Source organism: Acanthopagrus latus, chromosome 23 (genome assembly GCF_904848185.1).
Source record: "Acanthopagrus latus isolate v.2019 chromosome 23, fAcaLat1.1, whole genome shotgun sequence".
NCBI classification, from domain to species: domain Eukaryota; kingdom Metazoa; phylum Chordata; class Actinopteri; order Spariformes; family Sparidae; genus Acanthopagrus; species Acanthopagrus latus.
In genome coordinates this window covers 15,575,985-15,599,543 of record NC_051061.1, presented here as the reverse complement: position 1 = coordinate 15,599,543, position 23,559 = coordinate 15,575,985, and the positions used below count along the sequence as shown (strand labels likewise).

Genomic DNA, 23,559 nt, shown 5'->3' with positions numbered 1-23,559 from the left:
ATTTAGCAACCTTGTGCCAGGAAATACATTATGTTAATGAGGACATGCACAAGAATAGCACGTGTGCATTCATATAAGGATCAAACGGCCCCGCAATGCAAGAATGCAATAAATCAGTGGTCAAGCTTGTCAGTGTAATATAACTGATAGGCTAAAAGTTATAGTTTGGGGTTTGGGATTAAAGTTATTAAATTGGGTTTAGTTTTAGAATATGTAAGCATCAAAGTCAGCTGTATGCAGCGTCCATTCAGAGACAGGAAATGAATCACAAAGATAAGAGGCCTTCAAATACTTGAAAGCAATTAGAGCAGTTGAAGTTAGAATTGGGTTTAGATCTTTTTCTACATGAACAGAGGTGCACTACAGCGCATGTGTAATAAGGATCGATTGACCTCATAATGACAGAAAAATGTGTAATTACTCGACCTCACCTCTTCTTGGAGAAGATTAGAGCTCAAGTTTAAGATTTTAAAATAGTGCTTCGGCAGTTTGGTGTTGCTTGTCCATAAAGATGAGCTACAGATTAAAAATAACGAGGACTAGGCACTCAGTAGAGCGCTAAGGCCCAGTTGGAAATTTCCGAATTCCTGGACGCGTCACCAAAAGTTAATGAGGTCTATTCTGGGCCAACCTGGACAAATGCACTGGATCCTACATTTCCCATAATGCAGTGGTGTCTTTAATTAGACCCTCCCTGACTGGTACATGTCCACATATTTTGAGCATGCTGTCCACAGTTTTGCAAAGCATTGTGTCTGTTATTACTATTAGACTCCACAAAGCTGACCCGACAGCCGTAAGACCTCAAACAGCAGTTCTGATTGGCTGATTAGGACTCATCGTGACTTGTAATCTGATCGGAACCAAAATTGGGTTTGGTATCAGAAAAGGTTAACATCAAAGTGTAATATTGGTAAGCTTAGGGGGTAAGGAGATCCATCCAAGGTTATCATCTCCCCAGGATCATATGTGTTATGCAGTCTTTCATCAGTAGACCTTCAATGTGTAATCGCCAAGAATAACTGATGATGAAGCAGATTTCCAGCTGCCGCATCATGTTGCAGTGAAGGCTGCAGAATTTTGTAGCTGCAGCAACACTTTAGGGATGCACTTGAGATGCTTTAGAGCTTCTGTGACCTGGTGATGTCTTTTAACCCGTTCTACACACTTCACAAAGCAGTGACTCTGATTATAAGTTTAACAACAGCTGCGTGAATCCACTGTCATTTGTTGGCACCTGTGGCTCAAATAAAAATGAAATACATGTAAGTATGTATCATCCTGACATGTTTACATTCATATAATCCTACCAACGATCTCATACAGTTTACACTGTCTTCCTCTTCATGTCCTCTCTTGCAGATTTTGAACCCCGACACCTCCCACTTCCACCATCATTTGAAACTGTCACTTCCTCCATGTCGTTCTGTGATGTACTTTAACCTACCAACTCTTCTACGTCCTCATTCTGGTGGCAGGGTGGTTGTTGCACCGCTGAAACTCCTTGAGCTGAATCTCGCCCACACGACTACCAGGTAGGCCTCGAGCATCTGTCTGCAGTTCGTCCTACAGTTCGTCTAAACCCACAAGACGTCTCTGTGGGTATAATTTCGTCTATAACAGGTGCATTTATAAATAACGGGTACAGATAATACAACATCACTGATTTGAACTTAGCATCCTCTGATCCTGTTCCACCTGGCTTGAGTTTATCCCGTTTCAAGTTAGTGAATTGCTTCCTACTTTGTACCGGGCGAATGTTTTCCATCAGAACCAGAGAGAGAAAGTGGTGGAGGGAGATTATTGACATGCATTTAGGCTCCTGATAAAATTAGGGCTCACTCTGTAAAAGGTTATTAAATTAGGTGCAGAGCAGCCAGAGAGGTCTTGTGATGCACATGCAGCAAAACTGCTGTACGCTTTTGAGTCTGAGGCTTAGGCGCGGCTGCAGATTTCAGGAAGTAAAATCTACAAATGGAGGTAAAGCAAAACATATTCAGTGTTTTTGATTGACGGTGCTGTTGCTGAACGGTTGGAGCTGCTTTTGACTGAAATTCTACACAAGTTGAGGCTTTGTGGATATCTCATTAGTCGAGCAACTGTGGTTCCTGCGTTGGTAAATGATGCGTTCATTTTCCTGTGCTGTAACTTGCAGCTAGCAGATATAGTCTCCTGTATGTATACCTGTGAGAAAATCAATGAAAGCACGAGTGAGCAAAAGACAAATTTGGCAAGAGAGAAAGGTTGGTGGTTGCGTTGCTCACTCTAAAAGGATGTGGTCTAACTGCTGCTTTGGGAAACTCTACCTTTTTAGGTAAACAGCATGTGCAGCTCCACCGGTGACGAACAGCATCCACGTTCATACTGTTGTCTTTTTAATTGTCTCCAACAATCAACAGTTATTCGACCAGAGCACAGAATCCAAAATTAAAGAAAGAGAAGGGGGCAGAGTTGCAGACAGTCTAGAGGAAGCAGTTGTGAAAGCTTTTGCTTCCTCTTTTTTTTTTGCTTTCCTCTGTCGTGTCTTTCAGCTGTTTCGTCAGCTTCGTGTCTGTCAGTTTGTTTCCACATTAAATCTAAAAGCATAAACATAAAGGGAGCTGTTGCAGGTAAATCTTTATGACATGATTAGTCTGAATGCATTCTAACGATGGCTCCAGACTAGAGTATCATGCACGCATAAAGGTTTTCCATTCTGAGACATATGCTTTCTTTCCAGTTCACCATGTCCAGGAGGGTTGTGAGGACCAGTAAGTTCCGTCACGTCTTTGGCCAGGCTGTGAAAGCTGACCAATGCTACGATGACATCCGAATCTCCCAGATGACATGGGACAGCAACTTCTGCTCCGTCAACCCCAAATTTGTGGCCATGATTGTGGACGCCAGTGGTGGAGGAGCCTTCATGGTGTTGCCCCTGAGCAAGGTGGGTGCTGCATGGCTCTTTGCAACCGTCTGCCTCTCATCATACCATTTTTGGACATGTCGATAATCTCAAGTTGGTCAAAGTTGGTGTGATATATATATATATATATATATTTCTTTTGTTCAACAACACGCTTGCCGTTTAAAAATGTGAAAACTTGCCAGCCACAATCACACGTTTAGCTGAATAAGGAAGTTTGATGTCGACTTTGAGCCTCTCTAACACGTCACTCGCTCTGCTGTTGAGAAGTTTTCACCATATTAGGAGTTTGTTGTCAGCTCAGTCAAGGCAGGATGTGGCTGAGGGCTTGGTTATTCTGCAGTCACTTATGGAGCATGTAAAGTGGCTTGAACCTTTTCTTATTGGATTTTATGTGCTTTAAAAGTGGAAAACTGCAAACCTTGTGACATTGTCCATGTTAATTTGAACATCTCAGTGGAGTTCACTGGTATGCTCCTTCAGGCTTGTAAATTTAAAGTCTTGAAAGATGTTGGATCAGTTTCCTCAAAAAGAAAACATAAAAGATGAAAATATGTTTTATTTAGAAAAGTCTTAAACATTTTCTCCTACCTGCTGTAGGCAAAAATATAGGTATATGATGTTTTAATATGTCATTCAAATGTGCAAAATACTTAATTTACCTACATACTAAAGGTGGGATATTTGTGACTGTGATTGGTAGACACAGGAGACTGTTTAATCCTTTTTTGTGAGGTTTCAGTCCAAACTATAGTCTCCACTGTCATTACTGCTAGCTACAGTGGCTAGTAAAGCTTATCGATTCATAATGGGCAAGTGTTTTCAGCAAAAACTTCAAGGAAGCTCCACCTATGCCACTTATTTCAGTGCAAGAGATGTTGATTGAAATAATCATATCATTAGGAATTAGTGGTAGATACTGCAAGTGAGCACTGAACGAAATTCCAGGAATGTCGAGACACTGCAAGACAGAAATAAAACCAGAATACGATAACTTGACACTCTGTTGAAAACAGTTCAAAGACAAAATATTCCATGTTTTAACTCGTCAAACTTAAATGCTGAATTTGATGCCAGCAGCATGTTTCAAACGAGTCGGGACAGGATCAGCAAAAGACTGGCAAAGTTGTGTAATGCTCATAGAGCACCTGTTTGGTTCATCCCACAGGTAAACAGGTTCATTGGTAACAGGTGATGGTATCATGACTGGGTATTAAAAGAGGCATCATCTGCGTTTGAGGATGGGGCGAGGTTCCACCGCTTTGTGAAACACACGATTGAATAAAGATTAATCCTACATGGGCTCAGGAACATGTTGTAAACACAGTTTGTTTGCAAATGATTGCATTCTTACATTTAACACACCATCCCAATGTTTTAAGCAATCAGGGTTGTATTTCAGTCGCGAAACAGGTGTTAATTTGCATTCTATGTGGTACTAAAAAGGTCTTAAAGGCCCTCGAATTTAACTCGGTGAACTCTGCAGAGACCACATTATCCATGGTCTTAGCTCTGATGTAGTACAAAATTGTCAAGGGAACAAAAATGTGTCACAGGTCCAGTGAGCATAAAATTGCAGAGAAGTGTGCTGTGTAGACGTGGTAACACTCATCCTGTTTTGAGATAAATAGTGGTGCTGCTATGCAATCTTGCATAAGGACCAATAAACGATTTGCCCGAGTTGATAAACTCCAGAAAGTCAGTGAGCTGTAAGCCTTTTTCAAAAATGTCTACGCTGAATTTTTCAGTAGATCAGATAAGACATAAGATGAACGATGCCCTGGGTCAGACATGATGTTTCGAGGGAGCGCAGACTAGACTGTGCCATGGGACTTCCTCTTCCGGCCCTGATTTCCTATCTAACCCAGTTACGAGACATTAAAGAGTAATTGGAGGCAGAGCTGTGGAATTTATATCAGCTGACTATCATCGTCCTACTCCCACCTGGACTAAATCATCATGTTTTTGACTCCATCACAGTCCCTTCGCTTCATTTGAGCTGTAGCTGCCTTCCACACTATGAATGAGTTGTGTGCTCATCACCCTTTCTCGATGTTACCCTCTCTACAGACAGGACGTATCGACATGTCCTACCCCACTGTGTGCGGCCACACAGGGCCGGTCCTGGACATCGAGTTTTGTCCTCACAATGACAATATCATCGCCAGTGGCTCTGAGGACTGCAGCGTCATGGTAGGCCTTTTACTAAATAACGTTACTGCAAACATGGTGGAATATTTCAGTTTGATCATTTGTCATATTTCACATGACATTGTACTGTGATGTGTGTGAATTCACTGAATTGTTTCCTTGCTAAATAGATCTGGGAGATCCCAGATGGCGGGCTGACCACGTCGCTCACAGATCCTGTAGTCAAGCTGGATGGTCACTCCAAACGTGTCGGCATCCTGTGCTGGCACCCCACCGCCCACAATGTGCTGATGAGTGCAGGTATTTACACCCTGATGAGCCTGCTGAGACACACCTGTTGACTGCATGTTCATGATTTCATGTAGAGTTTCCGTACAGAAACGTAATTTGAATACTGGAGGAACCAGGGTGGTCTGAAAGTACAATACGGCACAGATGTATTGTCAGAATGTATTGAGACTCACACCTTTGTTGAACAGGAAGTTCTTACAGCCCCCACCCACTTTGCTTCACACTCAAACCCTGATCAAATATATCCAGCTGCAGACATAGTTTATTAATCCCTGTAGGTCAGATCAGGTCTATTGTCTTCCTCGTCCTGCATGATGTCCTGAACAGGTGGCGTGCCACAGACTCTGCAGCTGCTTTACTTCCTTTGTGCTAAAAAAAAATGGAGAAATGGGCTTGTGTTAAAGGGGGGAGTGGTTTGTAGAGTTTCCAGGGCTGCATCTGAAACCTCCTCATACTGACACTTAAGATTTAGAACGTGAATATAGCAGAAAACAGAAAACTATTTACTATGTAAAGATTAGTGGAGTATTGGCCTACTGAGAAGAGAATGACGACACACTTACATACAGGCTTCTCTGTTCTTTGTTTTGGTAGCCGCTCTGGCTTCACGTGCATGTTTGTTCATGTGAGTCAAATCCTCTTACTTGCCTAACGTACTTCATGGTAACTGTACTCTTTTGTTTATTTCCATTGTGTGTCTAGGCAACCCAGTCCTCAGAACATAAATGTTGTCAGAGAACGTTTCTGCAAACCACAGATATGTTGAAACTTTACATTTCTTTATGATGCAGCTTCACAGTTTTCACAGTATACTTACCATCTGGTAGACACAAACAAACACCTGGTTAGAGTTAGGGGAACACTGTGTTTAACAGTTAACTGCCAACATTTTATTCTGGGCTGGAGGGGCCACTTTCTGTGTTTCACAACTCTTGCCGAGAACATGAAAGGTGTTGGAGGTGTGGCCGTGTGTGTTCGGTCTGATACGCTGGTGCTATAGTGACATCTAGTGGCTGAAAATCTCATTTGTTGAACCTTTAAGTTCACAGCATTACCGAGACTTCTAAAATCACAAAATCTGTCTGTGGTGATGGTGAACTCCTTACAGCCGAGAGCTCCTGGTACTGGGCGATATAGCTAAAAATGTCATGATGTAGAGGTCACCCAGCTCTAACTGCTGATTATAAATAGAACAAACTTTTGATTTATGGATGTTAAATCAACGACTTGTAACCCTGTGATGAATCATTATGTGTTACATTCCTAATGTAAATGAGGTTGTTTGCATTGCAGAGATCAGCTCTGTCAGGACTTGTCTGTGTATCCATGGCAGCTTTGTGTGTATCTGAGGATTTTTCCCAAGACAAAAGACAGAGACTCAGTTTTTTAGTCTACTTCAGTACTGATTCATGCTGGAGATTAATGAGCCACAGTTGAAACCTTTAACTCTCTTCTCATTCACCACTTTTGTCTCATTGTGTACGTGCAGCCTGTGATAACGTGGTGATCCTGTGGAATGTGGCTCGTGGGGAGGAGGTGGTGAGGATCGACACCGTACACACTGACCTCATCTACAGCGCCTGCTGGAACAGGGACGGCTCCAGGATTCTCACCGCCTGCAAGGACAAGTTTCTGCGGGTGCTGGACCCACGCAAGGGCACCGTCCTCTTTGTAGGTGTCCAGCTCTTACTGTCCTTTTACCGAAAAACACTGCGCCGGTGTCCGTGTTAAAGTGACTTGATACAATGCAAAAATGGCGATCAAAACGTCACTGAAATCACGTGTCTCTGCAAACACTGTCATTTAACTGACAGTGATGAGTACGGCAACAAGGGATTATTTTCAAGACTGATTGATCTGCTGGTTATTTTGTTAGTTAATAAGTGAATTATTTGGTCCATAAAAGGACAGAAAAATATGAAATAACCCCTCAAATCTCTCAAATCCGAAGTGTCTGTAACACCTTCAACTCTGCTCCACCTACAGGAGAAGGAGAAGCCTCACGAGGGCTCCAGACCCATCAGGGCCGTCTTCGTGTCCGATGGGAAGATCCTCACCACCGGCTTCAGTCGCATGAGCGAGAGACAGGTGGCGCTGTGGGACCCGGTGAGTGTCAACAAACCTCCAGCAAAATGAATTTCTTAAATCCATGACAGCATTTCTCTACAATATTAGATATTCATTACTAAGTTAAATTTAAGTTGTTAAATGTAGCACTCAAGGACTCAGTTAATCTGCTTCATCGGGAGAGTGTGGGCAGGGGTTAGATCAGATGTGACTAACAGTGGCCTGGCAACATGAGCAACAATCCTGCCCAACGTCAGAGCAGTGAAAAGAAACAACTACAACAGTACGAAAACCTAGACAAGAAAAATTGTAAAAACCGGTTTCATCATGGCCTTGAAATGAGAATCTTTGACAGTGGCACTCAACAAAATGTTTGTAATTTGTCACCAGGGAGTTCTTTGCTGTACTCACAACGCCGCTGTTACACAACGTCCAGCTTGCAGCACTGAGGGCGTTGTTGCTCTGAAATATCCCACATGAATCTCAATTAAATGAATCCGTGGCTTACCTGCAGTCTGCTGTGGAGGCCTTTTCCACACAAACATGTCACGCTGGATATAATCAAACATGTAACTCTGTGGATGCATCTGAATCTCGTTCAACAGAAGAACTTCGGAGAGCCACTGACCCTGCAGGAACTGGACACCAGCAGCGGAGTCCTTCTGCCATTCTTCGACCCAGACACTGGAATCGTCTACCTCTGTGGCAAGGTTAGAATCAGATGTGGTAATAACTTTTCTTCTGTTGTTTGTCTCGCCCACGCATACAAACACGGCTGACTTTAATATTTCTTTCTCACAGGGGGACAGCAGTATCCGCTACTTTGAGATTACAGATGAAGCTCCTTATGTCCACTACCTGTCCATGTACAGCAGCAAGGAGAGCCAGAAGGGGATTGGTTCTATGCCCAAGAGGGGTCTGGAGGTCAACAAATGTGAAATCACCAGGTAGGGGCATATATGTGATTATAAAACAAGAGGTAGGTCGGTATTTTTAGTTACCCTAGAGGTGTGGCTCTGTGGATGGCAATGCTGTTGGTCAGTCAGTCAGTAGGTCCAGACTCTGAGATGAGTTGGCATGAAAGTATGTACAGATAGTCCCAGGTACGATGTGCATCCCGACTTCCTCATCGACGCCTTCAGCTGTACTTTTAGTGAGGTAATATTATTGTTTCTAGTGCTTCTAACTCAGGAATTTAAAATATAAATCTATGTTTATACTTTCAGGTTCTACAAACTTCATGAGAGGAAATGTGAGCCCATAGTCATGACGGTCCCACGCAAGGTACAGTACGCCCTATATGTAATTTTATCAGTCAGAATTAGTTTGCGGGTTATGGTTAATTTGTGCATCACTATCTTTAACTCACTCTTTCTTGCACAGTCTGACCTGTTCCAGGAGGATCTGTACCCAGACACCATCGGCCCTGAGCCCTCAGTCGAAGCAGACGAGTGGTTTCAAGGAAAAGATGCCCCGCCTATTATGATCTCTCTAAAGGACGGGTTTGTAGCGACCACCAAAGCCAAGGAGTTCAAAGTTCACAAGAGTCTCCTGAAGACCACGACTGCCTCGGCTGGGAATCAACAGGACAGCAGCGGGGTGAGACGATTAAAGATCATTCTCATGATTATGTTTAGGGTTCAGACTGTTTCAGGAAGTTGCAGAGGTGGAATGTAACTAAGTACATCTACTGAAATACTGTATGTAACTTGGTTATAAGACTCACTTGATTATTTCAATGTTATGCTTCAAAGGGAAATATTGTAGTTTTAACTCAACTATAATTATTTTACTTTGTTTAATAAGGTTTTACAAATGAAGATCGATTTCATTTCAACTTGAATATAAAATATGGATCCGCAACCTGCTTAATCAAAATCTTTATCACATCCTAACTCTGTCTCTCTTTGTCTCTCTGTCCCTCAGGAGGTCCAGTCCTTGAGAAAGGAGGTGAAAGACCTCAAAGCAGCGATAGAGGAGCTGACCAAGCGTGTGAGTGAGCTGGAGAGCAAGCATTAAACTAGAGATGGGTCAACAAGAAAAATAAAAATGAAAAAAAGACCAGAAGTCAAGAAAGAAACAAAGGAGCGAAGAGTGAATATAAAGACTGTTGTAACTTCTGACTGTAGCGAGACAAAGGGAGGGATTTAAGACAACAGTTGAAACAAATGAAACATCTTTTTTTTTTGGCTTGAAGCTTGAATTTGTTTATTTGGTTTTGTCCGATCAATTTTAAAAGTCCCTATTTTAATATATGCTTTTAGTTTGAAATAAAGTCTTCTGTATTTTCAAAATATTGTTTTCACTTTTCTTTTCAAAAAACACATGAAACACACATGAAACACACTTTTGATTAACACCAGATTTTAATCATTTATACTCATACAAAATGAGAAACATACAAAAAAGAGCTATAACGAGAGTTATATAAAATGTAATGAAATGTCATGTGGACATTTAAGAATGGATCATCAGTGAAACAAGTGCACACAGATGCTCCCTGAGGCCTCGCGAGGTGCATTTGGTTAAAGATGAGAATTACACATTAGACAAGATTGTGGAGAAACAGACAATGCAATATAAACAAGGTGGGTCTGAAAAATATGTAAAATATGAGTCACTGGTTCATTTACTAAGGCCGGGTGGCTCTTTTATATACTGAATGTTGAGCTTATTGACCCTTACAGCTTTTATACTTTTTATTTTCCATGTGATTTTTTAAATAGCTTCTGCATAACCTGCCACCTAATTGTAAACAGCTTTGAAATTGAAAACATCTCCAGCATATGAGTGTGACAGAAAAAATAAGATCAGTATTCAGTATTTACAGACTTTGTATTGTTTTCATTCCGTTTTTATCCCCCATATCATCTACTTTGTCACACCCCAGTCTTTTACCAACTAAATCCCCCTCCCCTCCTTTCTCTCAAACACCAGTCCCCTTCATAAAGCCACTACACGTAGTTTTTATTCGGGGCGGAGGCACTGTTGCTGTAGTACTTGGCGGTTCCACCGGAGCTGCCAGATCCAGGTCTGCTGAAGCAGCAGAGCAGACCTCCAGCAATTAGCAACAGCACGCCGGCTGCCCAGCCAATAAAGATACATGCTCCCATCTCATACTTCTGAGTATTTGCCACCAAGGGATTGTTGAATTCTTGCACAATGTTGTGGGCGGACCAGCTGACGGGGATGATCACCAAGAGGCCGGCCAGCAGCAGGCCAATCCCGGCCACCAGGCTGATCTTGGGTTTGGCGTCTTCGTTCTCAATGCAGGTGGTGAATTCGGCCCCGCAGAACAGGATGAGGAGGGCGAGGCCGCTGAGCATGGCGCTGATGATGGTCATGGCGCGGGCGGCCTGCAGGTCAGAGGGCAACACCAGCAGAGAGTCGTAGTTCTTGCACTGCTGCTGGCCGGTACTCTGCACGACACAGGTCGTCCACAGGCCCCCCTGACTGCTCTACTCACACACAGAAAGCAAAACGGAGGGTCAGTCATTTTGTGGGGCTTAGGCAGCACATTTACTCAAAAAAATGTACTTTCTTTTAAAAGGTTTTACATACAAAGATCAACTTGATCCATAATGCTTCCACATTCAGGAGAGACAGTTTTTAAATCAATGCTCCTTTCTGTGACACATGCTGTCAGTGCACTGCAGAGGAGTACAATTCATGTTGGCTTTTACATCCTTGTCGTACCTCTCAGTTTTCTTCCTATTCGAGACCTTTCATTAAAAGAGCTTGAAGTTTTTCATTACCTGCGCAGTCACAATGTTGGATCCTATGAAGGACGACACCCTCCAGCGTGGGATGGCACAACAAATGATCACCCCGATCAGGCCGAGGACCCCGAGGGCCACACATACAATCTGAACGCCCTTAGATGCCATCCTGGAAAAAGTCAAGATGGAGGGAAGGATCAGAGGCATGAAGCTGATAATTAAAACAGTTGTTACTATTTGTTTTTTCAAATTGTACACACATGATTCATTTATATTAATTTCTACTGTTCACACCCAAGTAGTGCAGCTTCAGCGCTGTTAAAACGCCACCTGCTTCCCTCATTGGTTAGGGAGTAGGCGCTCATGAATGTCTTTCACAGATCTCAAATGTAAGTGCCGTCTATCTGTTTTTACTGTGGTGTAACTGTTGATCCATGTTGTTTTTTTTTTTTGTAATCGCATAGCTGACTGCAAATTCAGACAAACACCCGTTCCCTCCGACAGGCCCTCACAGGATTATGTGGCTTAGGGCTACATTTTAAAACAAGTTCATGTCCTGACAGGCCCACGGCCCCTAGATCTCCACCCAGTACAGACTCAGCCACTCCCTCAGATCTTCGCGCTCGGAAAATCTTCCATAAACTATACTTATTTTTTTTTTACGATCACTCATTCAACTTCATACAGGCAAGAATTAAAGTACGAGTAGAAAAAGATGTTTTAATCCTTAAGTTACTGTTGCATTATTTTGATAAATGGTATGTTTTGATATCGGAAAAATAAAAAAAAAAACTAAAATAACAAAATGAAAACTTGAAGGACACAAAAAAAACAAAAAAGAGCAGATGTGCCTTTACTCTTTCAAGACTTATGTTAATTGCTGCTAGTTTTTTAATACATCGTGGATAATCTTTTTGCACAGGGAAGACCTTCTCTTTGTTCTTCGTCTATACCAACAATTCAAATGATTCTTTACCAGCTGAAAACACACACAGCGCATTTTGGTGTATTTTTTTTGTAAACATAGAACATATACTTAAAGGTGACCATTAAACCAAATTAGACCACACATTTTGTTAAATAACAAAGGAGAGCCAATAACCCAGTCAGGATCGGATGGGGGTAACTCTGGGCTGAATTTAGACCAAGACAAAAATATCTTACTTGTAAGCATATGTGACTCGCCCCAGATCACAAACTTTCAGAGCAGATTGAACACTGACAACTAATCTGATGTGGGTCACGGGATCTTACATAATCAGATGTTTTTGTTCCCGCTCCTGAAAGTTCACTAATTTCCTCCTCAAAATGACTGAATATTGCATATAAACATACATTTCTACTCTTTACAAATTAAGGGGTACATCAGTCTCATCAAACCTTTCTCAAAACGGGGGATCACACACATTAAAACATTACCAGGAAAGAAAAAAAAATCACAAACATGCTGCTGCTTTTTTCCTCTCACAGCTGTTTATTTGCACTTTAACAGATTTCTGCTGGTGCACATAAAAAGGTATTCAGCTAATCCTCCAACAATCCTTTCATCCTCTGTCATTTCAAGCTTTTGCCGAATCATATCTATTGTCAAAGCTCAGGCTGTCCATCTGAATATAAAGTGGATTTAAAAGAAAAAAAAAAAAAAAAAAACATGCTTACCTTTTATTAAGTGTCCACTGAACTTCTGAAAAAATGAGGGGAGATGATTCTTGAGGTTCCTTCTTTTGTCCTGCCTCTGCGTTGTTTTGAAGATGCTGTTGTCTGATGCACAAGTTTTATGCAGAGGGTGCGTGATAAGATGGTGGGGTGTATTTGTAGGAGGAATGTGAGGTGTAGGGTGGGGCTGAAGTCTAAGGGGGAAGAACACGGGAGGGAACGACCTAAAGACCAGACTGGACTTGTCCTATACGTCTGTTTCCCTCTCTTTTTCCATCTTAGACCTGCTGTGGATCTCAGGAGTTCTTACTTTGACGCACCTCACCTCGATGGATAAATCTCAGAGTTTCCTGTCAAATCAAGCGGTTATACGCTCGCATCAGTAGCCAAACTTGACCAGAAAACACACACAGGTGTTGTTGTGATTACATCAGTGATGTTGAGTGAATCATTTCTCTGATAAAAATAAAACGAAGGGAAAAATGACTCACCTGGAAGACTGAATACCACCGGAGATTCCATACCTGCAGATCCTAGACAACCCCCACCTCTGTCGAAACTGTGATGACGAATTTAGGATGCTGCTCTAGGAAACCGAGACAGAGCGGGATTAGGGTTTTTTGCGTAAGAATATAAGTTTCATGGATCATATGATTGAGAGAAATGATGAAATGAAAAGGAATGTTGTGAAACCAAATTATGAATGTCCTCATTCGACACACAGTCAGACACACTGACACTTAACATACAGACATAAATAGATTGTAGTTTGGAAGATGATGAGGCACATTGAGTATTTCTATACAATAAATACAATAAGATTCAATGTTTAGGGCAGCACAAACTCACACAGCCTATAGGAGATTAAGGTGTTCACCCCTGTTTCTTTGCAATAACAAGATTATCATCTCAGATTTATCTCAGAATATGAAGGAAGTTGCATCTAATAATCAAGTTGCCCATTTGACATTTTTGTCTTAGCTACTACTTACTACATCCCTTCCCTCAAGACACTTTTCACTTTGCCAGGCTACCAGTGGAAATAAGAGTTTGTTTTTAAGTGACAGCTTAGGCAACGAATCAAGTTGTTCTTACAGTGTTTTTTTTTACTATTATTTCCTTCTGTTGACTCTTTTATATTGTTTCTAATAAAGCAGACATCACATTACTTCAGTATAGAATAATTTTGTAATTTCTATAGCAGTCTCTTACTTCCATAATTCAATTCAATTCAGCAGATCAACATGTGTCTTTGCTGAGTCAGTTCCCCCGGCATCAGCCGTCTCTACATATACCTCGAAGTGACTGCTTGTGATCTTACCTAACTTCGCCGCTTTATATGTAAGTAAACAGGTACATCACTGAGACTGACCATTTGTCACAGGCAGCTGTTCACCAAGTGTATAAAGTTTCTTTGGTGATTTTACATTTGAGTCTGTGGAGTGTCTCGCCCTCTTCAATTTCTTGCTGTTGTTGACTGTGTCTTGTGTTCACGTTTGCCATCTGCTTTAGTGCAAACTGTAGTTAAATTGTTGTTAATAACGGCTAGATATAAATTATCCTGACCATTAAATAAACACAAAAACCATGAAAGTTGCGCACCATTTGCAAGGACCTCATTATACAGACTGACCCCTGACTGACTGACTTCCTCATCCATGCATTACTGCTACCTTTTCAAAACCTGGTGCCTCCATTACCCACAATTCCAAGACACTAAATGGCAATACTGAAGGCAATTTATCAGATTACACACTGCTCTGGCTTTACAAAAGGCTTTATACTACTTTTTCACCTAAGCCCTAGAGCTCTTGTAAACACACCCTAATGTATAAAATTGGTGGAGCTACCCTTTAATTCATGTTCGATGCTTTGCTTTGTAAATGTGCTGTAGGCCTCTGTCATCAGGTGGTGCCTTTAAGTGAGTCTTTAAAGTATTGAAGCAGAAGTAGCAACACACTTTTTTTTTCCTGTTCATTGCGGTTTAGTGGGCGGAAGAGAAAAAACGTTCTGGCCGAACCTCCTTTGCTATTTTTGTTTAGTGCAAAAGTAAAATGGCAGCAAGTTAAACTACCTCCCCAAAGTCCCCTGGCTGAGGTGAGCTGAAGCTTGTGATGACGTTTGACAACCAACAGAAAATATAGCTGCAAAAATTAGGCAGTCAAACTGACTGCGACCCCACTGAACACACTGCAGCGGCTTGGATGAAATAGCAAGAAGTACAATTTTAAGGTTTAACACCGCAATTTTAATTGTAAACACTCGGTGGCGTGCTTTGAGCTCTCCCTCCATTGATGCGCCTGGGAAACGGCTGGGGGCGGGGTTTAATAAATGACGGACCAAACAAGAGTCCAATCAAATGTGACGATTCGGGATTCTAAATTCCAGCATGGACCAATCATCTCCTTAGGAACGTGTGCAGCCCTCGTTTTGACTCAGCCTCCTACGGTAGACACTTCGGTAGAAACGGCCCTCTTTTAAAGTTCCTGGGGGAAGAGTGGAGGGACCCGGACAAACCGAGGGAAAAGGGCCTAGATTGAGCTGAAGGGAGAGATATTTACACACTATTCACCCCAGGAGGACTGCCGTTAATCTGAAGATAAGGTTCGGGATATACATTTTTTTTCTTATACAGATTCTAACGTATATTACAAAGCTATCGTTAGCTACTAGCCGTTCAGTTAGCTGTATGTGTATCTTACGCTACTTGGCTAATAGCTACCTAGCTAGCTTGCTTAGCTAAATTCATCAAGCTCATTCATTTATCCCGTACACTAATATCGCGCGATTAGCTAGTGCGAGGCACTCGTTAGTTTATCGATGTACAGTACAGCATATTTTATGAGTAGCTAACTACTACTGTCCGTCTCTTTTTTGTCCCTGTTCTTGAATCTAGGGTGCAACACGGAAAACCAAGGTCTTGACTGCCCGAGAACGTCAGAAAATAAAGAAAATGGCGGAGCCAGACAAATTAAACATCGACTCTATAATTCAGCGTCTCTTGGAAGGTGAGAAGGATTAAACAGCAATATACTTGTATTCATTTAGGGTATATCTTGATGGTAGTGAATTAAATGTATATTTTATATAACAGGTATGCCGGCTAAAGTTAGTCAGCGTCAGTCACGTTACGTTGTAGTAGCCTACTTAAGGTCGCTGTTTTCTCAGACTTGATTGCTGGATTTGGATGAAAGATTTTAGCCAAACCATTTCTGCTCTGGCAAGACTGTCCATCTTGCGTTATCAATCAATTTCTGTTGTCAGTAGAGATACGGTGTTACGGCGTTGTTTGAAAATCAAGGTAGGATGGTTGAATTAGCATGAAAAGGGAGGAACATTATCACCGTGTGACATGTTACTGGCTTTGGCTTTCTGGTTTTAGGCTGTATGCGTCAGGTCGATGACGCGGGGACGAGATTTCACACTCACATTTCAAAATAAGATAAAATGTCCAGTCTGAATGATTACTGTTAGACTGGCTTTTTGCAATGTGTTCGTGTGTGGGACTGTGGGATTATTACTTGCGGATGCTTATGTTCAGTTTTTACCCCATCTGCGTGCCCCTTTCCCACCAGAGCTTCTCAGTTCCATTGGAGGACTGTCCCATGTTGGGCCCATTGTTTTGTTGAGAATCTGATCACAATGTACAGCCACAACCTTCCTCATGCTGTCTTGTTGATGAGCCGTACAATCAAAGATGCTTTGATTTGCACATGTTCCCTCCTAATACTTTGTGAAACTGCTGGTTGGTCATTTCTTCTTCTTCACGGTTGTTTTTAAAGCAAGATATGAACTGCATGCATAATATTTTCCCTGTAAAGCAGCGTTGCATGCAAAATATGTGCTCCTTGTGAAAATGTACGTTTGCGTTCATGCAGACCATTTCTAAGTCATTTTTATGTTGTAGTAGCTGTTACCCATGTTAGGCAAAGAACACTGAGGCGGCAGATATGGAGTGATTTTTGTTATTCTATAAAACCAACACCTGTCTGAATGCCCACTGTATATAATATATGCTGGCAGATTTGTTATGATTTGAGTTGTGTGTGTGTGTGTGTGTGTGTGTGTGTGTGTGTGTGTGTGTGTGTGTGTGTTTACCTTTTTAAATTCACATGATTGTGTAACAGGAGTCCCAAGGACATCAAACAGTAGCATAAATCTTTTCATATCCAACTGTACAGTTCATCTACAGAGCACAAGAAATAAGGTTATGACCTCTGTAGTTGTCCTTGCAAGGCAAGGAAATTATTGTGGAATTTATTCCTGCTTCACGTGTACACTTGTATCTATGGAAATGCTTAGGTTGAGACTTCGTTCTGTTAATGTTTCACAGAGCAACGTCATATATTTTAGTTAGATGTCACTTTTGTTGGTTCAGGGTTTTAAGGTCTCTATATGTTATGATTCACAAAAAATGCACCTTTAGTCACAGTATTAAAAGATGTTTTGGCTGGTAATTGAGGAATGCTTGGTACAAAGAATTTTCTCAGGCCTAACAACAGTGTTAATAAATATGACCATATCCCTGTTTGTTTACCTTCTTAACTATAGACCCGGCACGAGCAGCCTAGACTGAGCTGGTGGATGTGATTGGGATTATTCACTAATATGCATAGGCAGTCACAGTGCCTTCTGGGAGTTTGACATTGACTGTGGTCCCTGCCTTCTGCTGGTGTGTTTTGTACATGGATTGTTATACTTGGACCGTGATAAGGTTGTCTGCCAAACACAGGGGAAGACAAACAAGTCTGACAGTGGCAGTATTTATATCCTCTTATGTAACTCACTTGACCTTTTTTTTTGTCAGGCATTGTGGTTTTATTGCTGAGATTAACCACTTGCCAGTAAATATTACTACTGTGTTGGTCTATTCTGTTTAAGACAACAATAGACGCAAGAATACATATCACACTGCAGGTGCTACATCAAAAGATTGATAACTTACCGACTCTGTGTGGACAACAACCCACCTGCATGCCGACTGTGTTTCAAGACCAAGCCAATTAAATGTGTTTGGATAATGAGTGGTTTCAATTGGATTACTGTCGAAGATCTAGAGCTAAGGGAACTCTGAGAATGTGTGTTGGTAATAGCATGTCTGAAGATTGTTGCATCACATAAGCTCAGCCAGAACAGCCGGAACACCCAGCACTGAGTCAGGGGGGCTGGACCAAACCAACTGTTTCCAGTTATCCAATGATGCTTTTCTGATGTGCTGGTCCAGCTCATTGTTTTCTGTCCCCTGATCAGTGTAGTGGAAAGCCTTTTGTCGGTGGCCCTCATGATGTGCTCACTGTTGCCCACTGGCTATGTGGCTAACTTTGGAGTAAGCTCTGTCAGGGCTTAGCCTTCCGTAATCCAGGTTTAAAGTGACAAGCAGCGCTGCAGTATTTATACTACTTTTCACTGTTTAGTGCTTCACTTTTAGTTCCTGCCCTTAAGAATTTCATTATTTATGCATCCATTTGTTGGTTTATACTCTGTGGAACCATTGTAGTGAGAGATGGTCTGTAATTATATTATTTTGACAGATATAGATAATATTGTTTGTCACAGTACTTTGATTCAATATATGACAGTTTATCAAAAGTTGCTCTACAAAGATTTGTTTCCACCAAAACGCTTTCAGTATAGTGCCCACTGAACCTCAAACTGGCAGTCTTTTAACCCCACCCCTTATTATTGGATCAATGTACTAGGTACCTCAACAAAAGAGTAATGGAGACAGCATTGAGCAGTTCTGTTAGCACCATCCACAACTTTAGATAATTGAAAACACAAAATTATTCTGCATCCTCACTTATTTGAATAATGCCCTGGCTTCATGAATTATTTAATATTGTATTATTATTATTATTATTATTATTATTATTACTATTACTATTACTATTACTATTACTATTAAATGTCTGCTTATGAGGTCAAAGGGAATGAGATAGGGTAAATGTGTGAAGGAGGTCGACTAAATTTGAAACAGGTTTTAGGTCATTGCCTCATGGTTACAATTTGAAAGTGGTGGTAGTTTTCTGTCAGTGTTTAACTGGATTATCTTGTTCACTGGATTCCTGAGTGATTATGATCTCTGTTGCAATGGTAACATTTTCACAACAAGCAAACCTTTTCAATACATGTCAGGGTTTTATGATATTACACAAGTTCTTATTCATATTTTAACTGGCAAAGAATGAAAATGTAAGGCTTTTTTGATTGAGATGTCTCATACATTTTGTACATTGTACATTTTTAAAGAAGGAAACACTGCAGAAATCAACACCACAGGTAATACAGATTAATACACATTAAGATGAATACCACAGCATACCTTGATTATTTCAGCCATAGTGGTGTAGCTTAGCCTCTGAGCTTGCTTCTTGTTTTGCCAGTAGCTGAAAGTACAGTTAATTACGCTACAGTTAATGTTGAATAGAGCTATATTTACTCTGTTATCACTCACCTGTGACCTGCGTGACATTTAAAGGCGTAAGCATTTGTCTATTTATATGTTGACTGGTTGACACCTGACAACAGAGAGGAACTCGATTCACATGAAGCTTGAAAGTGATTAGAGGCAGCTCCCATTTACACCATACAACATTACCTGTTCAGCAGGCGGTGGTAGAATCTGTTTGTAAAGAGACTCCTTAATAGTAGGCTTGTGCAGTTTGTATTGGGATCTGCTTTGGCATCAAGCAGTACATGTAGGAATGGGGGTGTGATTGATTCTGTCAGTGATACAAACAAACCCGATTCCAAATTCCGTCAGGGGCAGTCTTGCATAAGACCACAGTATACACACAGGCGCTGAGGTACAATTGCATGGCATCAGGTCCACACCCTATGGTTTGCCTGCCAATGTGAAAATATTTTGCTATTAATTACAAAAGTAGCTCTAGTTTGATATAAATCCTTTGAGAACGCCTGTGAGGTGTCTAACTTCTTTTTCTGTGGACGATCGTCTTTCTGTTGCTGTCATCATCACACTCCTACCTTTTCTCGCATTTCAGCCATGACAGCACATATCACTGGAATGTGTCATTTTAAGACAAATGATCTGTCAGGAAAATAAATTGGATTTCTTGTTCAAGTCTTTATCATGTTTGGCGCCGTTCAGTGTGTGGTAAGTGTGAAAAAGCATGACAGGGAGAGACTTGTCAAACCTGCTGGATTCTTCTGATGGCACCAGTGAAAGTACAAGAACAGTTTGTTACCTCCATCATCCCATTATAAATACAGGTTATATTTGATTAAATTACAGAGTACAACCTGTTACTTGGCCTTATTTTGGATTTGAAACAATGATATTACAGCTGCCGGCATAGCATTCTTGACAGTGCACACTAAGAGTCCCTAATTGCTTGTTTGCAATGTTTTTGCTGAAGCCACATCAGCTAAAAGGGGAAGTGGGTTTCATGTCTTTCTCCAAGCTCGAGTTTGTACTGCCACCTAAGCAGAGAGATGTGCTTTTGAGGTTGACAACGTCAGGCTAGTTTCCATTTCCTACTGCATCTGTGTGCACACTGCACAGTCTCATCTTGTTGTGGTTAGAGAAACATTAGAATGGTATCTTGTGTTATTTACTTGTGATTTCAAAAATTGGGAGCTGTATATATTACATCCCAATGATGTGTTTACCTGCTGAAATGGTTGTTAGACTGGACTGCTAACAGAATTTACCAGCATTTGGCTGGTAGGAGGTGCTAACTTGACAGTCTGGTAGTCTGGCTTAAATCCTAAGATCACGTTTCATTCCGGTGCCTTATGTCCTTCTTCTTCATTCAGTATTTCTTACAGCTCTGAGCACAGGTGTGTCTTTGTGGTTTTATTATACCTTTACATGAAACGTCTGCCTTTTTTTAAAAAATGTCCCCTCTTTCAGTTAAAGGCTCCCGGCCAGGGAAGAATGTCCAGCTGACAGAGGGGGAGATTCGTGGCCTTTGCTTAAAGTCCCGTGAAATCTTCCTGAGCCAGCCAATCCTGCTCGAGCTAGAAGCTCCCCTCAAAATTTGTGGTGAGTTTTAATGTGGTGGTGAGTGAGTTTCAACAATGCATCAAGACCTAACATAAAGTCATAAAGAGGTTACACTGTAGACAGACTCTTATGCAAGACAAAATGATTATTACCTGATATTTTGTTCATGATCAACTAGATAATTGGCTCATCGGGATCAGCTGATAAGTGTGCACTCTTAGATGGAAAAGCAGCTACACCCAGTATCTGTGAAAGTAAAGTGTTTAAATTCCATTCCTCTGCTGCCCTCTGCAGGTGATGTCCATGGTCAGTACTATGATCTGCTCCGGCTGTTTGAATATGGAGGCTTCCCTCCAGAAAGCAACTACCTGTTCCTGGGTGACTACGTAGACAGAGGGAAGCAGTCACTGGAGACTATCTGCCTGCTTCTAGCCTACAAGATAAAATATCCAGAGAACTTTTTCCTGCTGCGTGGGAACCATGAATGCGCTTCTATTAATCGAATCTATGGCTTTTATGACGAGTGTAAGTGCAGACTACTTTAGTTTACAGGTAAAAAGTAAAATCTGCTCTCTTGACTGTTGCACACAGTGCTAATCTTTCCTTTTGTGTTGGTAGGTAAGCGAAGGTATAACATTAAGCTGTGGAAGACCTTCACAGACTGCTTCAACTGTTTACCTGTGGCTGCCATTGTAGATGAGAAAATCTTCTGCTGTCATGGAGGTAACCCTTGTTAATATAAGATGTTGTGAGGATTAGATAACACACATTATAGCCAGACTAAACTGGGGGTATGATCTCTCTCCAGGCCTCTCTCCTGATCTGCAGTCTATGGAGCAGATCCGCAGAGTAATGCGACCCACAGACGTGCCTGACCAGGGATTGTTGTGTGACCTGCTGTGGGCTGATCCAGACAAAGACGTGCTAGGCTGGGGTGAAAATGACCGTGGTGTCTCCTTCACATTCGGGGCAGATGTGGTGGCCAAATTTTTGCACAAACACGACATGGACCTAATATGCAGGGCGCACCAGGTAATGTTTAGCCAAGAGGCGTTTTGTCCCTGCTAATTGAAGCCGTGCATTTGTCCTCTTTTAATTTTCTAGATTTGTTTCACTATAAATATACAAGAAAGGCAGATGACTGTTCAAATATACTAATATTTAAATGTGCTGTATAACCAAATGTGTCAATAAGAAGTTGAGTGTCATTTAGGCAGGTTTTGTTATATGTGGTATTGACAGTCTTATTTCTGTTTTGAGGTGGTAGAAGATGGTTATGAGTTTTTCGCAAAGCGGCAACTTGTCACCTTATTCTCGGCCCCCAACTACTGTGGAGAGTTTGACAATGCTGGTGCCATGATGAGTGTGGATGAGACACTCATGTGCTCCTTCCAGGTGTGTAAAACTGAACCCGTGTTTATACAAATTTTTATGTCTTCTGCCTGTATTGTGTTTTGAAAATTATGTAGTTCAGAAAATCAAGTGATGTGTTTTTTGCATGTATTGTACTCTGATTTTTACTCCAGTAGTATTACATACTGTCAGTCCTTACAGAGGTCAGTCTGTCAAATTAAACGAGAATTGTTGTTTCTGTCACAGATTCTGAAGCCAGCAGATAAGAAATTGTATCCTTATGGCGGAGGGGGAGGAATGGGATCTGGGCGACCGGTCACCCCACCACGAAATTCAGCCAAGTCTGCCAAGGCCAAGAAATAACACCCGCTGGGTCCCCCTCTCACAACCTGCAACCCCGCCCCCCGTCGGCCCAACGCTCTTTTGTTTTTTTCCCTCTACCTCCCAAACTTGTTTTTCCCTCGTCAACAAATGGCAGCAAAGCAGACAAGTGTCCAGGGTTCAATCATGTTTTTTCTCTCTAAAATGATTTTTAAGTCTTTGTTTGGCTGTTTGTGTGCAATTTTTTTTTTGCGTGGGGAAAAAAAAGGCGTGTGAATGACACAAAAGGAATTGCTGTATTCTGTATGTATGTATGTTGTTATTTTTTTTCTTCCTCCTGTACCCTCTGCTCTGTTTTCCTGTCTTTTTGTAGAGGTGGGTTCCTGCCCATCCGTGTTGTTTTTTCAAAACCCGGGTGCAGGGGAGGAAGGGGAAGAGAGAAAGAGGAGCCTTAGCTGTTTATGTTAAGGCCCTGCACTGTTTAATGCTAAACACAAGCTTTTGTACATCCTGTTTCAGAGGTCTGTGTATGTCTGTGTAAAGGGGCGGGTGGGTGGGATCAAGTTGCACGGTCAAAGGTAATGGCACATACCACACACACTGGGTGCATAGGTGGATTTATGTGCAGGTGAATCCTTGAATGAAATGGATTCACAAGGAGATAATAACTTTTTTTCTCTTCCCTTTGGTAAACCAATGATTTGAGAATGCGATCATGGATGTGAAATAGTTTTGCTTCTTTTTTTTTTTCTTTTCTTTTTTTGTAGATACATGAAACCTACATGGTTTGATTTTATTTTTTCCTTTTTCTTGTTTTTCATTTTTCTTTTTAGTTCATTGAAAGTTAAAAGTGAATAAAATTAACCATTTATTGGAATTATGCCATCACGCTGATCACTTTGTGTTTGCCATTGCTTTGTCATGTTCGTCAGCAGCCTTTGCCATGCTTCGTGGCGGCACTTGCCTGAGTGGCGCCTTGAATTTACAGCACAGCAACTTGATGAGAAGTTAAGATCAACTCTCACATTAAAATTTAGAGGCTGGAAAGTGTCATTTAGGTAATTAAAACAAAACAAAGGGGCATTTCACATGTTACTTCAGTGTGATTTAGCCAAAGATGTTCATTGGAA

General features: G+C 41.4%; 3 protein-coding genes across 20 annotated transcripts; 2 read left to right on the top strand and 1 right to left on the bottom strand.

The window, feature by feature from the left end:
* Positions 1 to 1,378: 1,378 nt before the first annotated feature.
* Positions 1,379 to 9,705, top strand: coro1a (coronin, actin binding protein, 1A). 2 transcript variants are annotated; one of them, XM_037087608.1, is made up of 11 exons: positions 1,379 to 1,535; positions 2,720 to 2,923; positions 4,973 to 5,095; positions 5,224 to 5,353; positions 6,834 to 7,015; positions 7,331 to 7,450; positions 8,017 to 8,121; positions 8,213 to 8,358; positions 8,638 to 8,695; positions 8,795 to 9,010; positions 9,338 to 9,705. In XM_037087608.1, the coding sequence occupies exons 2-11, from the start codon at positions 2,726 to 2,728 to the stop codon at positions 9,428 to 9,430; spliced, it is 1,371 nt and encodes a 456-aa protein (XP_036943503.1). In that variant the 5' UTR covers positions 1,379 to 1,535; positions 2,720 to 2,725; the 3' UTR covers positions 9,431 to 9,705. The 2 variants fall into 2 exon arrangements, with proteins under 2 accessions (XP_036943503.1, XP_036943504.1); XM_037087609.1 differs by lacking the exon at positions 1,379 to 1,535 and adding an exon at positions 2,587 to 2,609.
* Positions 9,509 to 20,655, bottom strand: cldni (claudin i). 17 transcript variants are annotated; one of them, XM_037087613.1, is made up of 6 exons: positions 14,637 to 15,064; positions 14,108 to 14,304; positions 13,278 to 13,372; positions 12,790 to 13,136; positions 11,167 to 11,299; positions 9,509 to 10,869 (listed from the first exon to the last, which is right to left on the bottom strand). In XM_037087613.1, exons 5-6 carry the CDS (start codon positions 11,296 to 11,298, stop codon positions 10,366 to 10,368), a joined length of 636 nt encoding a protein of 211 aa, XP_036943508.1. In that variant the 5' UTR covers position 11,299; positions 12,790 to 13,136; positions 13,278 to 13,372; positions 14,108 to 14,304; positions 14,637 to 15,064; the 3' UTR covers positions 9,509 to 10,365. The 17 variants fall into 17 exon arrangements, with proteins under 17 accessions (XP_036943508.1, XP_036943511.1, XP_036943523.1 ...); XM_037087616.1 differs by having other exon boundaries at positions 13,278 to 13,367; XM_037087628.1 differs by having other exon boundaries at positions 13,311 to 13,367.
* On the top strand, positions 15,237 to 23,323 carry ppp1caa (protein phosphatase 1, catalytic subunit, alpha isozyme a). The gene is made up of 8 exons (XM_037087610.1): positions 15,237 to 15,390; positions 15,683 to 15,794; positions 20,663 to 20,794; positions 21,050 to 21,280; positions 21,374 to 21,478; positions 21,564 to 21,787; positions 22,016 to 22,150; positions 22,355 to 23,323. Exons 2-8 carry the CDS (start codon positions 15,740 to 15,742, stop codon positions 22,469 to 22,471), a joined length of 999 nt encoding a protein of 332 aa, XP_036943505.1. The 5' UTR covers positions 15,237 to 15,390; positions 15,683 to 15,739; the 3' UTR covers positions 22,472 to 23,323.
* Positions 23,324 to 23,559: the final 236 nt, after the last annotated feature.